Source organism: Leuciscus leuciscus, assembly GCF_965113295.1.
Source record: "Leuciscus leuciscus genome assembly, chromosome: 18".
Taxonomy (NCBI): domain Eukaryota; kingdom Metazoa; phylum Chordata; class Actinopteri; order Cypriniformes; family Leuciscidae; genus Leuciscus; species Leuciscus leuciscus.
Window position 1 is genome coordinate 24,570,300 of NC_138742.1, and position 12,875 is coordinate 24,583,174.

The window sequence follows — 12,875 nt, forward strand, 5'->3', positions numbered from 1 at the left end:
AGGCCTAACTTAGTCATTTACACGTGAAATGACATGGATGCATTCTGTGCATTTCATTCACAATTTGAACAATTTTTGTTGAGATGAGAATAACAGACACACATAAGTGTTTCTTTTGAAGGCAGAGAAGAGAGCAGTGCCAAGCCATGAAAAGAAGTAAAGATATAGGGAGTTTCTTTCAAAGAAAGAAAAACAAAACAAGTGTAGAGGCAGAAGCAACTGAAGAAAATGTTCATCACCAAGAAGAAAATGTCAGGCAGCAAGAAAAAATTGTCACTGGAACAGAATCAGCCAGCAAGGAATCAACAGGCCGGACAGACAGTGATGCCAGTGGACCCAGCCGACAGCAGTGGCCTTCATTTTCCTCTGTGCTTCCTGCAACTTCAAGTATGTGAAGTGTAGAAGGAATTGTAGGGATATTTGAGAAATAGGCCTATTACATTTCATTTGTATGAAGCAAACTAAAACGGTAGTAATCATTGCATGTACATGAATTTGCCCTAAAAATACCATGAGCGTTTTTATTCTGCTATAGAACTTACAGAGCTTGTTTTGTTTTCTCATTGATGCAATATTTACTTGTGACATTTCATCATTTCTCAGGATCAACGTTTGGTGGGGATAAACAAGCACCTTCATCCCCAACAGAATGCAAAGGTATGTATAGTTGTAGTTGAGACCTGAAAGTTATTTTGTTTGCACATGTTCAGCAAGGGATGTTAACTCTGTTGATTATTATTTTACTGTATCTGTAGATAATTCAGCTGTAAGTGACCTGTCTGAATTTGAAGACCACGAAGAAACTTTGTGTCAGCATAGGTCAGGGGGTGATGGTGACAGACCTCAGGCACTACAGGCCAACATCTCCACAGATCGCATTCTGCCAGGACCACATGGTATGCTCCAGTTTTTTTTTTACTGACATATTTCTAGAAGGTATTGTTTAAATGGGTGTTAATGATGAGCTTGTGTATTTTAATTAAATTCCTAAAACCTTAAAAATGACCGATTGCCTTCATATTATTGGAGGGTCTAATGTTATGTATCTAACTTTCATTCAAACTTAATTTGCAGAATCAATTGTATGTATTCTAGGTTGATTTAATTGACAAACTACACCTTCTGCACTGATAATTATTTTAATTATTACTCATTGTTTAAATTGATTGAGGACCCCTGGTAGGCTAGTCATCGCTATAAGAAGATCATTCTCTTTATTTTCAGACATTTCACAGTCTCGGTCAGCAGGACCAACACAGCCGCACTTGAAGGTGTTCCCGCGAACCATGATGGGCGACCGGAAAAGAGCTTTCAACAAAATGTGGTACACACAACACCAATGGCTGGAGTATTCTGTAAGCCGAGACTCTGCATATTGTTTTCCGTGTCGACACTTTTCTCTCCCTGGTATTCAAGAGACTTCATTCACATCATCACTGGGCTATTCTAACTGGAAGAAGGCAATGTATAAAGATGGAGGTTTCAGGGGACATGAAAAATCTGAAAATCATGTTAATGCCATGATAGCATGGAATGAACATAAAAAAAGAATCTTGACAGACACTTCAATGTTAAATGCCCTTGATAAGAAACACCAAGAAGTAGTCGAACAAAATCGTACGTACATTAAAACAGTTGCTGAGGTACTTTTGTTTACTGCAACGCAAAACATTTCACAAAGGGGACACCTTGAGACCGATGCATCTACAAAAAAAGGAAACTTTTTAGGCATTATGGATTTGATTGCTAAGCATAGTCCACTAATTGACAAGAAATTAAAAGCGGTGGGGAATGCAAAATACACAAGTAACACTATCCAAAATGAAATTCTTGAATGTCTGTCAGATATGGTACGGGAAAGCATCATCAGTGAAGTCAAGGAAAACAAATATTTTTCCATCATTGTAGATGAAACAAAGGATTTAAAAAAGAAAGAGCAACTGTCATTAGTACTTCGGTACTATTATAATGGTGCAGTCCATGAAAGCTTCCTTGATTTCAAGCAAGCTACTGAGCTTGATGCAGAGGGACTCACTCAAAAAATAATACAATGCCTGGAGACGTATGGACTTGAGTACAGGTCAAATCTAGTGGGGCAAGGTTATGATGGGGCCTCAGTCATGTCAGGGAGACACTCTGGAGTTGCAGCAAGGATTAAAGCTAAAACAAATCACGCTTTTTATGTGCACTGCAACGCACATTGTCTTAACCTCGTTCTCGTTGACTCAACAAAATCAGTGCCTGAGTCTGAAACCTTCTTTTCTTTGCTACAGAAATTGTATGTGTACATGTCAGGCTCCTATGTGCACCAGAAATGGCTCTCCGTGCAAAAGGAAATGTATCAAGGTGCCCCAAGAGAGCTACAAAGGCTCAGTGACACCAGGTGGGCCTGTCGGTACCAGGCTTGCAAAAACATTAAGGACAGACTGCCTGCTGTATTGCGTGTGCTACATGATATTGATGTGGAGAACAGAGGAGAACGCTCTGTGGAGGCACGGGGTTTACTTGCCCAACTGGATCTTACCTTTATCGGAACACTTGTCATCTTTTCAAAAGTCCTTGGAGAGGCAAAATTCCTTGCAGACATGCTTCAGTCAACGTCTCTTGATTTAGCGAAGGCCGTGGACTTAGTTGAAGCATTTCAAGACACCCTCCAAGACCTAAGAAGTGATTCATCTTTTGATGAAATCTGGAAAGACACTGTAGACACTGGAAAGCAGTGCAATGTTGCAGTAGAAACTGTGGTGAAAAGACCACAAAAAATGAGTTCTAGATTGAGCGGGTCAATTGTTGAATCCACTGTTGGACAGCGGAGGTGTAAGGAAGGAGACATGGAACTGTTCAGAAGTGGTATATTCTTCCCCATTCTGGACTGTCTGATGGGGGAGATGCAGAGGCGTTTCAGTAAGTCAAACTGCAGTATAATGCAAGGTATACAAGCACTGAACCCTAAAAGCAGAAACTTTTTAGATGAAGAGACCATTTTCAGCTTTGCTAGGATTTATGAATGTGATACTGATGACATAAAACATGAACTGCATCAAGTGAGGAGGGTGTTAGAAAGGAAATTCCAGACTGGAATTGAATTGTCTAGTCTCCTAGAGTTTACCATCTTCCTTGAGCCATACAAAGAAGTGTTTTATCAGCTTTTTCGTCTGTGCTGCATAGCTGTGGCCTTACCAGTCAGCAGTGCAAGTTGTGAGCGCAGCTTCTCTGCACTTAAGCTCATAAAAACACATTTACGCACTACCATGACTGATGACAGACTCAGTAATCTTGGAGTCTTAAGCATTGAGGTGAGGAGAGCCAAATGTCTTGACTTAGATGATTTTGTTAGACGGTTTGCCAGTCACCACCGAAACAGAAGAATCCAGCTGTTTTAGTTGAGGTCTGCCTTCTTTCTTTTTTGACTGTTTTCCTCTCTTTCTGCTACTGTTTTTGTTGTTTCTAAACTAAAGACTGTTCTTTAATATATTAGCAGAGCACAATGTAATGGTTCCATATTTTATTTTTAAACTGTGGTGTTTTCATTTGAACTGTTACAGTGCTAAAACTTTAACTCTGTGTTACTCTGCTTTTTTGTAAATTAATCTGAAAGAAATGTTGAATGAAACCCTATGATGTTTTGGCCAAACCATTTGAATTATTACAGTGGGGGGAATTTTATTTTTATTTATTTATTATTATTTGAAAGAGATTGTGAATAAAACTACTGTATATTGTAATGGCCAAACTAATTAAAAGAAAATAGTTGACATCGTTTCTGCTTCTGGGTTTTTAAAATTGCTCATTATTAAAATTGCTTTTATTTTATAAACTTGTTAGTTTTATGAAAACACTAAAAATAATAAACACTGGCTCTCAAATTTAACTTAATGGATACAGGGATGACACAAAAACTAAATTAATCAAAAATGTGCTTTATTACTACATTTGTTTACAAGTAACTTTATTCAAGTAAAAAAAAAAAAAAAATCAATATGATTTATGTAATATACCATAGAGTTTAGCTTTTTTTTTTTTGGTCACTGGCGGCCACCCCGTTTGGTGGCAGTGCCCCAGCATGGCCCCCCCACTGAAAATGCTCTAGACACGCCCCTGCTGTTGAACACATTATTCATAAAAGACTCCTTTTAATACCCATCGTAAATGAATGAAGAGCTCTGAGTATCACTTCACAAACAACACTAACTCATATCACTCCTACAATCTGTGTGTGTGTGTGTGTGTGTGTGTGTGTGTGTGTGTGTGTGTGTGTGTGTGTGTGTGTGTGTGTGTGTGTGTGTGTGTGTGTGTGTGTGTGTGTGTGTGTGTGTGTGTGTGTGTGTGTGTGTGTGTGTGTGTGTGTGTGTGTGTGTTGATTGCTTCATTGTCATTAAACTTGCATATGCTCTCTGAGTCACGTTTTAAAGCAGCATTCCCAGAGAAGGTGGGAATCTGCTGAATATTAACCCAATAGCGTTGAAGTAAAAGCGTTTAGCCTGGAGTGGCAGTCATTAAGAGCACAGTAGGGCATGTCTGCGGTTGTCTGAAAATATCTCACAACCCCCACTGAGATGATAGGAAACTGAGCCAGGCAGCGCTCAAATCTAACCCCGCTCTCCCTCTAGCAAGGTGAGGTTTTCTATGCCAGTTAGAGTCTGCAGAAACTGGCGTCTTCAAAACGGACACGCATTGGCCTGGTAAAGAGAGAAAGCGTAGCTATTACATGGCTATACCAATTGTTTTACGGTAGTGAATGCATTACAATTTGATTGTGCAATCTTAAGAAAAAAGGTCAACCCCTAAACCTAACCTAGCCATGTTTCCATCACAGATTTGTGCAAAACTTTTGCAATATTTTCTAAATGCCGATTAAAAACTATTGCGAAATGACGGTGTTTCCATTAACCGATGTTATGCGACTAAAAGTCATTCCAAAAATCATGGCGACGGATTTTGGCAGGTTTGCTTGTATCCCAGCCACCGGCCTAGCCATTATTTTTAATTGAAGGAGACATAGGCGTGTTCCATTAATGGCAAGGAAAGCCTCTTATACTTGGGAGCAGCACATATGAGGTGTTTCTGGTGTTTCTCCCTCATATCTGCTTCAAGGTCTTGATAAATTGTGGCATTTCTTTGTTGTTTAGAATCCAGTATTCCCACAATACTTTTGTCTTTTATGAGTTTAATAAAGAACTGTGTCTCTTCTTCTGTCCAAACATACGTGTCATCTTTAAAGAATGATTGACTTTTATATACGCCAGGTGACCTGTAAATGTGAAAAAACTGTTTGCATTGCAGTTTTGGCGAAATACTCATTTTTCATATTGCCTGAAAAAAACCCTTGTGCGAGCGTAAAAACTTTTTTAAGATATATGGGAGTTTTTAGCTAAATTTACGTGTTTTAATTGGGCGTATTTTCAATTTGTGCAATTTAAAGGGTAATGGAAACGTGGCTAATGTGGCGTAAGCAGATCGCATGAAGACGTAATGAGATTGTACCAGTTTGCCAAAACAGAAAATAAGCATGTATTGCCATTAGAGTGTGTGACACATAGGCCTACCCCATAACAGTGACAACATGGATTGCCGAAGCTTTCTGTCATAAATGACGGAAAATTCCGCCAATGGTGTGGAAAGAGATTATTCAATGCGTTACTTGCCATTTCTTTGTAATTACTTGTCAAATTCACTGTGAAAATGGTTTCAAAGTAAATCCTACACAAATTTTTTTCAGTGCGGGGCGCTATTACACATCTTCTGAAAGAGTACAGAATCTCCAGATCCAAAAACAAGCATAGAAGACGCAGAAACAGAAGCGTCGCTCACACACACGTAAGCTAACGCGACCATCAAACATTCAACAGAATATAAATCAAAACTGCCTAACATTTACAAATGAAATGTCGACCCAGGACGAGTTGTAGGGCTGTGAAGCTTTGGGGGTTTTGATGGACTCGATTTACTCAATCTGTGTTTTGATAATCGTTCTGAATCCAATCCGGACGTAGTCTTTGACAAAAATGATATTTTTGCATGTTTTTGTTCAAAATGTTGTCAAAATGTAAACTGACCCACAATCAAGTGTTGATTAAAAAAAGTTAATGAAGCAAGAATGAAATGTTGTTGTTGTTTTTTTGTTTTGTTTTTAAGCAGAGGCTTTGTTCTTTTTGATATATTGTATGTTCAGATATTCATACAACAACATATTCTGGGGGCCGTCCAAATTTTGTGAAAATGATCGAAAATGTTGATGCCGGTTGGCAACTTAAAAGTTAAAAGTAAAATTTTAAAATTGAAAGACTGAAATACTATTTTCTTTAAAAAAAAGAATTATCTTTTATTTACAAATTTTACAAAAAAGTTTACAGTGTAGAATCAAAATGGACCCTTTCTGCTGTTTTAATAAATGTCCCTGGTCCTATTGCGTAATTCAATGCTACTTCTGTCAAAATCTGATAACATTTGGGCCAACTCAATTTTTAACTAAACTTTGTACAGTCTTATGCGTTTCTTTAGGTGTTTCGCTTTACTCACATACTTACAGTACACTTCATTGCTCTAGCATTGTGAATGCTACTTTATGCTGTCTGCATTGCATTTCATTCTGTCCTTTGCTGTGAATGCATTGAGTTTAGTTTACATGTCCTTCAATGCTGATGTAAAACTAAGCTGAGTGATTAAGTTTGACTTGCTGCTGTGACCCTACATGTGCAGAGGCACCATGTGAGTTAAACCTCAAGATAATGCTGTGTTTTTTCCCCAGTGTGTGAGCACAACAAACCTACTGTAAGAGACATTAGCGTTAACCCACTTCTGCCTTTCAGCTGTCAGTGGTCTTTGTGTTTCAGGACAGCAATGTAGATACCAGTCAGTAATTCACCACATGCTCCTCTCCTCGGATGAGTGAGACTGCGGCCGCTTGGGGAAATACAAGCACACACACACACACACACACACACACACACACACACACATACACCTGCCCTGGAGGCTCATCTCTGTGCCTTAGTCTTTTAAGTCCCTTTTAAATCCCTGTTAGAAAGCTTTGTTTAATGAGAGTGGCAGAAATTAAGCGTGATTTTTCAGTATTCCCTAATGAACATGAGACGTCCCTCATCTGTGCTAAATGCACTTTTCCGAAACACTCCTACTTGTCCTCTGATCCACCCCTTACACCCGGCCAGCCTCGCCATGCTGAACTTCCTCATCTGCCTGATAAGAGGGGTCATGACCCCAGAGGACTGTGGACCAGGCAATCCCAAACTTCTCTGTGTGTGTGTGTGTGTGTGTGTGTTCTCAGATTGAGGCATGTGCTCGGTCAGCTCGGTTTCAGTTACACTGTGATACAAAAACATGCACATATTTCTGGATGAGACATCTTTAACTAGTCAATAGAAGGCTCCTCATTTGGTTCATAGTCAATATCCCACTCGCTCCTAAAACCTTGGCAACTGAAATCTCCTTGACAACTATTGGCTGGATGATGGACTGATGTGATTGGCAGCTGAAGGTCTGGAAAATTGTTAATATGTTAGGCATTGTGCTGCACTGTTTGCTGAGTAAATATGTCACTGATGATATTCTGACCAATCAGTGAGCACTTCTGGCCAGGTGCATGATGGGGACAGTGAAGTCATAGAGGAAGTCATGGGAACAAGCCCTTGAGCAAATGAATTAGGTCACGCTTCTGCTCCTCAGGGTACAGTTTCATAAAGTCCAAGGGATTGTTCACAAAGGATGCGTTCTTGCAAAAATAAATAAGTAAAATAAATTGACATTTTTCTTTTTCTAGGCAGATATTTATTTATTTGTTAGTTAGTTAGCTACGCTGTACGAAAGTGATCGGTTGACTTAACTTAAACAAAAGTGAGGAAACATGTTGCCTTAAAATTAAGTAAATAAACTTCCTATAACTTAATTTTTTCAATTCCACATGAAGTTTATTTACTTAAAAAAGTGAGGAAACCGTTGCCTTAAAATTGTAAAATAAATAAACAATGTGTAATTGAAAAAATTTAGTTATGTGAACTTGACAATTCCACATAACTTATTTTTTTCAATTACGCATGACGTTTATTTACTTAATAATTTTAAGGCATCGGCTTTCCTCACTTTTTTAAGTTAAGTCAACTGATCACTTTTTTACAGAGTAGTTTGTTTAGAAGATGAACAGTTCCTTTAGGTAATCAACTTTAGGAGAAATATTAGCATCTGACTTGCTATTTTGTAGGGGAGAAAAAACTATTTTTTTTAAATGATTGAATATTTTGTTACTTTCATGTTTATTTGGTTTGGACTAAGTGAACAAACCTCTTGTCAGCTCACACACAGACTTGGCTGGTATACTCGTTCTGAACGGGTGGACACGTACATCTGTCACATCCACCTTTTGTGTCTCTTTTTTTGTTTTTCTTGAGGGTTTTTCCTTACTGATTGTGTCAGAGTTTAAATGGTCTCCAGTGACCTCAGCCTGTGTATGAACCAGGTCTCGGCAGTGGAGGATGGAGGACATGTCTGGCCTGTGCACTCACACACACCGTCCGTACCTCTTCCTTCCTGCCCGTCTCTTTTAGAAGAGCACAGAGGCGTGGATTGAGTAAAAAAAAAAAGGACCACAAAAAAAAAAGGACTCCCACAAATAGCTCAGTGGATGATATACTCAAATATAATTTCAAGCTGTTGAATGTCTCTTTTTTTCACATCACACATTAGCAGGTCTAAAACTAGGACTACATCACAGGTATATTTTGGAATATATCCTGTCTGGAATTATAAGCCATGCAATGAGAGAAAAGCAGCATTTAATGTAGCAATATAGACAAATGATCTCTGAAATTGTATGCCATGGTGCTCATGTAGGAAATTCAAGTTTGAATCCAGCTTTCAACATTTCCTGGTTAGGGCTTGGTTGACAATATACATTTTTATCAACATTCATTTTGATAAACCAATATCGATTCTTAAATCCCAAGATCGGATTATTTTTTCTGATAATGCTGAGAAACACTACTGTTTTCTGTTGATGTGTGAACAAAACTTCACTTAACATTATTTATAGCGCATCTGGCATCCGTTAAAAATTCAAACTCTGTCCCATTCTGCTCAGTTGAAGTGAAGCGGCAGCGTGGAAAGCATGTGAACCACTCTCTTCCTCTTTACTACTAGTTATAGCACAAAATAAACATGAATGTCATGAATGACCATCAAAAGGTATGTTGAAAGAAACTGTACCACAATCCCAATCTATATCATGTCTCGTGTAATTATTCATTGTTTCAACCTCAGAAAGAGTGATTTAAAAAAATTGATTTAAAGACATTAGATGTCCATAGCGCATTAATGTATGAATAAAAACATGTATGCATCATATTACATATTCATTGTATTTTTGACTTAACCTGTTAGATATGTTCATTATTTAATGTAGGCTATGTTAGAAAAGTTATGAAAGCCACTGTCATACAATTCATTATTTTATAAAAGAGTTAACAAAAAAACTGCCTTATGTGCAATTTAAATGTTTGTTTACAACATTTGAGAATTTATTTTGACTATATTTACTATATATAGTAACATTTACTACATTTACTATACCTGATATATCCAAATAAAAAAAAAATCCTGGAAATGCCATGAAAATTTCTATATTTTATGAAGATTTGTCTAGCGGTTCTCCGCATTAAAATATGTTTTAGGAGTTCAATCTCTACAAAATGATGTAAAAAAATATATAATAATAATGAAAAAAATAATGGGCATTTATTTGTCAAAACGTGTGGGTAGTGTACCCTCTTATATTAACCCTCTTGTGGTCTCAATTTATAATGGTACATAATAATGAAATATTAAAATGATGTACTTCTGGCTGATGACCTTATAAAAGGGACCTTCATGAATTGATTCCACAGTTCTTCGCTATTTAGACTAACCCTGTGACTAGTTTGCTGTCTATCAAACCTACCGCTGAATTTCGCAACATAAGGGACTGAAGTATAACTGTTCCCCCTGCATTACCCTTTAACCTCAGGGGCAGGAATGTGGATCCCTGTCCCTCTGAGATCCCTAATCAGGCATCCCGCTCATTAACAGTGAATGGGAACCAGGCTAGTTTCAGTGACAAACACCACCATTGTCCATGGTCAGGGAGTGTGGCAAACACACACGCTAATGCGGGAATGCTAATTCCTTTAATTATGAGTGAGGCCGCATTAGCAGTAGCGACCAGCTAATTGCTCGAGCATGACTCATCTCTCGTAAATTGAGTGGAAATAAAAACTAAGCAACTGAAATTGCTTGTAGTCAATATATTTGTGGGGGAAATGCATCAGTTCTACCACAAAATTGAGGTATATGTTTATCCAATTTCAAGCCATACTGGCCTGCTGTTACTCTGTGGGAGCTTAACAGAGATTGTTAATCCAGCTGCTGTTTTAAATTAGGAAAGGAAGACAGGGGTGGGTGGTTGTCGGTTTTAGACCGTCCTATCAGTTACTATGTCCGTGAGGAGAGTGTGTGGCGTGAAGCTGTCTGGTGAAACTCTAGCCCTTCCTCTGGGAGTCGCGCTCATGGGATCTGACTCACCATTTCATGTTCCATTGCAGGAGGCCCACCGTCACGTCTGCTCTAGAAGTCACCCTCATCTCTCTCCAAATGCTTTTGTTTGTGCCTGTTTCTTCAGATAATGAAGCTGAGTATCGAGCAAAACTGATGAACATGACATGTGTCGGGCAAGAAAATGTAAATATTACCAGACTGGACAAACGCATTCTAAAGCCATGTTAATTTACATTGCAAAAAGAAATATTCAGATTATTCAGTCTTTGACAAACACGTTTTTCTAGGAATCTACATTTGGACATAGAGACATTTAAGGAAGAGGCATTTACTCATCATTTTCACAGCTAAAAATGATTAAAGCTTATATTTGTGATTAATTTTAACAGATAATTGTAACTGATTATTCAACGAATCGTGATTTTTTTTTTTTTTAAGTACATTGTCAGCCCTACTAAATTTGTTTATGGACTACGCATATTCCAAAAGGAAATCAGAAATTTTATTTAAATTTTGTTTTATTTAAAATTTTAGTATTTCATTTATTATTTAATATTAATGTCACCAGATGACCAAAAGGAGAGGTTTTATCAGATGTTTTTTTTTTTTTTGGCAATATCTGCGGACAGTTTTGTTCCCGGACTATATCCCAGTAACCCAAAACACATTCAACGCTGTAGTTCAATAATGTGATTATTATTTAACTTTATTAATTGTACTATCTATTTTATTTATTTTAGTAATTGCATTTTTAAATGCAGCAGAAATGATGTATTTAAGAAATGCTTTCTTTCGTGCAATCGTAAAACATATCCACTGACACACAGTTTTATGTTTCACTTATTTTACATGTATTTCTTCCTCTGGTCTTTCCCCTCTTTTGCCCCCTTTTCCATTCAGTGCTTTGCAGACATGCATATGTAATTCCCATCTCTGAGAAACACAGGCACACGTGAGCGTGTCTAAAGCAGCATGTAGTTCTGCGAGATCGTTTAGTGGCGCTGAGTCCTGTGTTTTTCTGGACTGACCTATTCTTGGCAGGTCGTAGTCGCTGGAAATTGGGGTGATCCCACTGTATGTTTTTCCCTGTGAATTAGACTGTGTGGACATGTACCTGTTTTAGAAAGTGTTCTATAAATATTGTCTTAGAGGAGGAAGAAGCACTGTGCATTTAATGTAGTTTATTTGTCTAGACTGGACAAGCCCATCTTTTCTTATCCCAGAGTCATTACGAGGTATTTTAAACCTAAGATCAGATTAAGACTGTATTAAATGAGGCGTTTAATTGCACGTCCTGGATGGATGGATTGACTAAAGTACTACTGAATGTCTCTTTTTGATCTCTCTCGTAAAATAGAACGACCCCCTCATGCCGTTTCAGCATTTACAAATGTGCAACAAATTTGTCCTCAGGTTACAGCGAGGACAGCACAACGTCCTTTACCAAGAGCGCGTTTCTAATATATATTCAAATTAGGGCTTAACTGACATATTGCATAACTGACATTGGGATAAATAATTTGGGGAAACTTAAAAATTTGGGGTGTTCACACTTGGGTTTGCTCTTTACAAGAACCAACTCAAACCTCTTTCTATAACATTTCAATAATGTACAGTAAAATTTAAAAAATTGTGTTTACTAACAATATTTTTTTTTATAGTACAACTAAGATTATAATACTATTGTTTTTTATCATTTATTTCTTCATTTTCTGAAGTGTAAACCAACAAGCTTTTATTTTGGTTGCAAATAATATATGCGCTGGCGGTTTCAGAGTGAAGAGTTGCACTGAGTTATTTTACACACGCCTGCAGCTCGTGATATAGTGTTACAGTGTCTCAGAGCGGAATGACTGACAAGAAACTGGCAAGAAAATATTTATCTAATTAAATTGCTGCCTTTGTGATATAAATATTGCATTGAGCCATATCACGGTATTGATTTTATTTTGTGTAACAATGTTCAAGAAGGAAGGAAGGAGGCGGGAACCGGCAAACATTCAACATGAATTTCAATCCAAAAATATACAAACAACAAAACAAAAGTAAAGCGGCAGCCCCTCACAGATGACTGCCGCATATAAACATAACACAACATAAATGTCCCAGGCCTGGTCCTCTCTTGTCCTTCACTGTCGTCTATCCTGGTTTATTCTTCTGTAGCTCCTCTGTTAGACTTGAGACTGGTGTTAGCTCATTAGAACTCGCGCCACCAGCCTCGGTATGTTCATATTTCCTAGTTTCACCACACCTTCCCAGAGGTCTCGGTCCTCTTGTTTGATGTGCACCAGGGTTCACACTTATTCAAATGAACCACACTAACAGAGCAATCACAC

General features: G+C 37.9%; 2 protein-coding genes across 2 annotated transcripts in view; both read left to right on the plus strand.

The window, feature by feature from the left end:
• Positions 1 to 12,875, plus strand: part of arhgap46b (Rho GTPase activating protein 46b) — a 71,216-nt gene that overhangs the window by 5,364 nt on the left and 52,977 nt on the right. The gene's annotated exons all lie outside the window — the stretch shown is intronic.
• On the plus strand, positions 761 to 3,760 carry LOC309480412 (zinc finger MYM-type protein 1-like). Its single transcript, XM_082144835.1, has 2 exons — positions 761 to 896; positions 1,225 to 3,760. The coding sequence occupies exon 2, from the start codon at positions 1,287 to 1,289 to the stop codon at positions 3,381 to 3,383; it is 2,097 nt and encodes a 698-aa protein (XP_082000961.1). The 5' UTR covers positions 761 to 896; positions 1,225 to 1,286; the 3' UTR covers positions 3,384 to 3,760.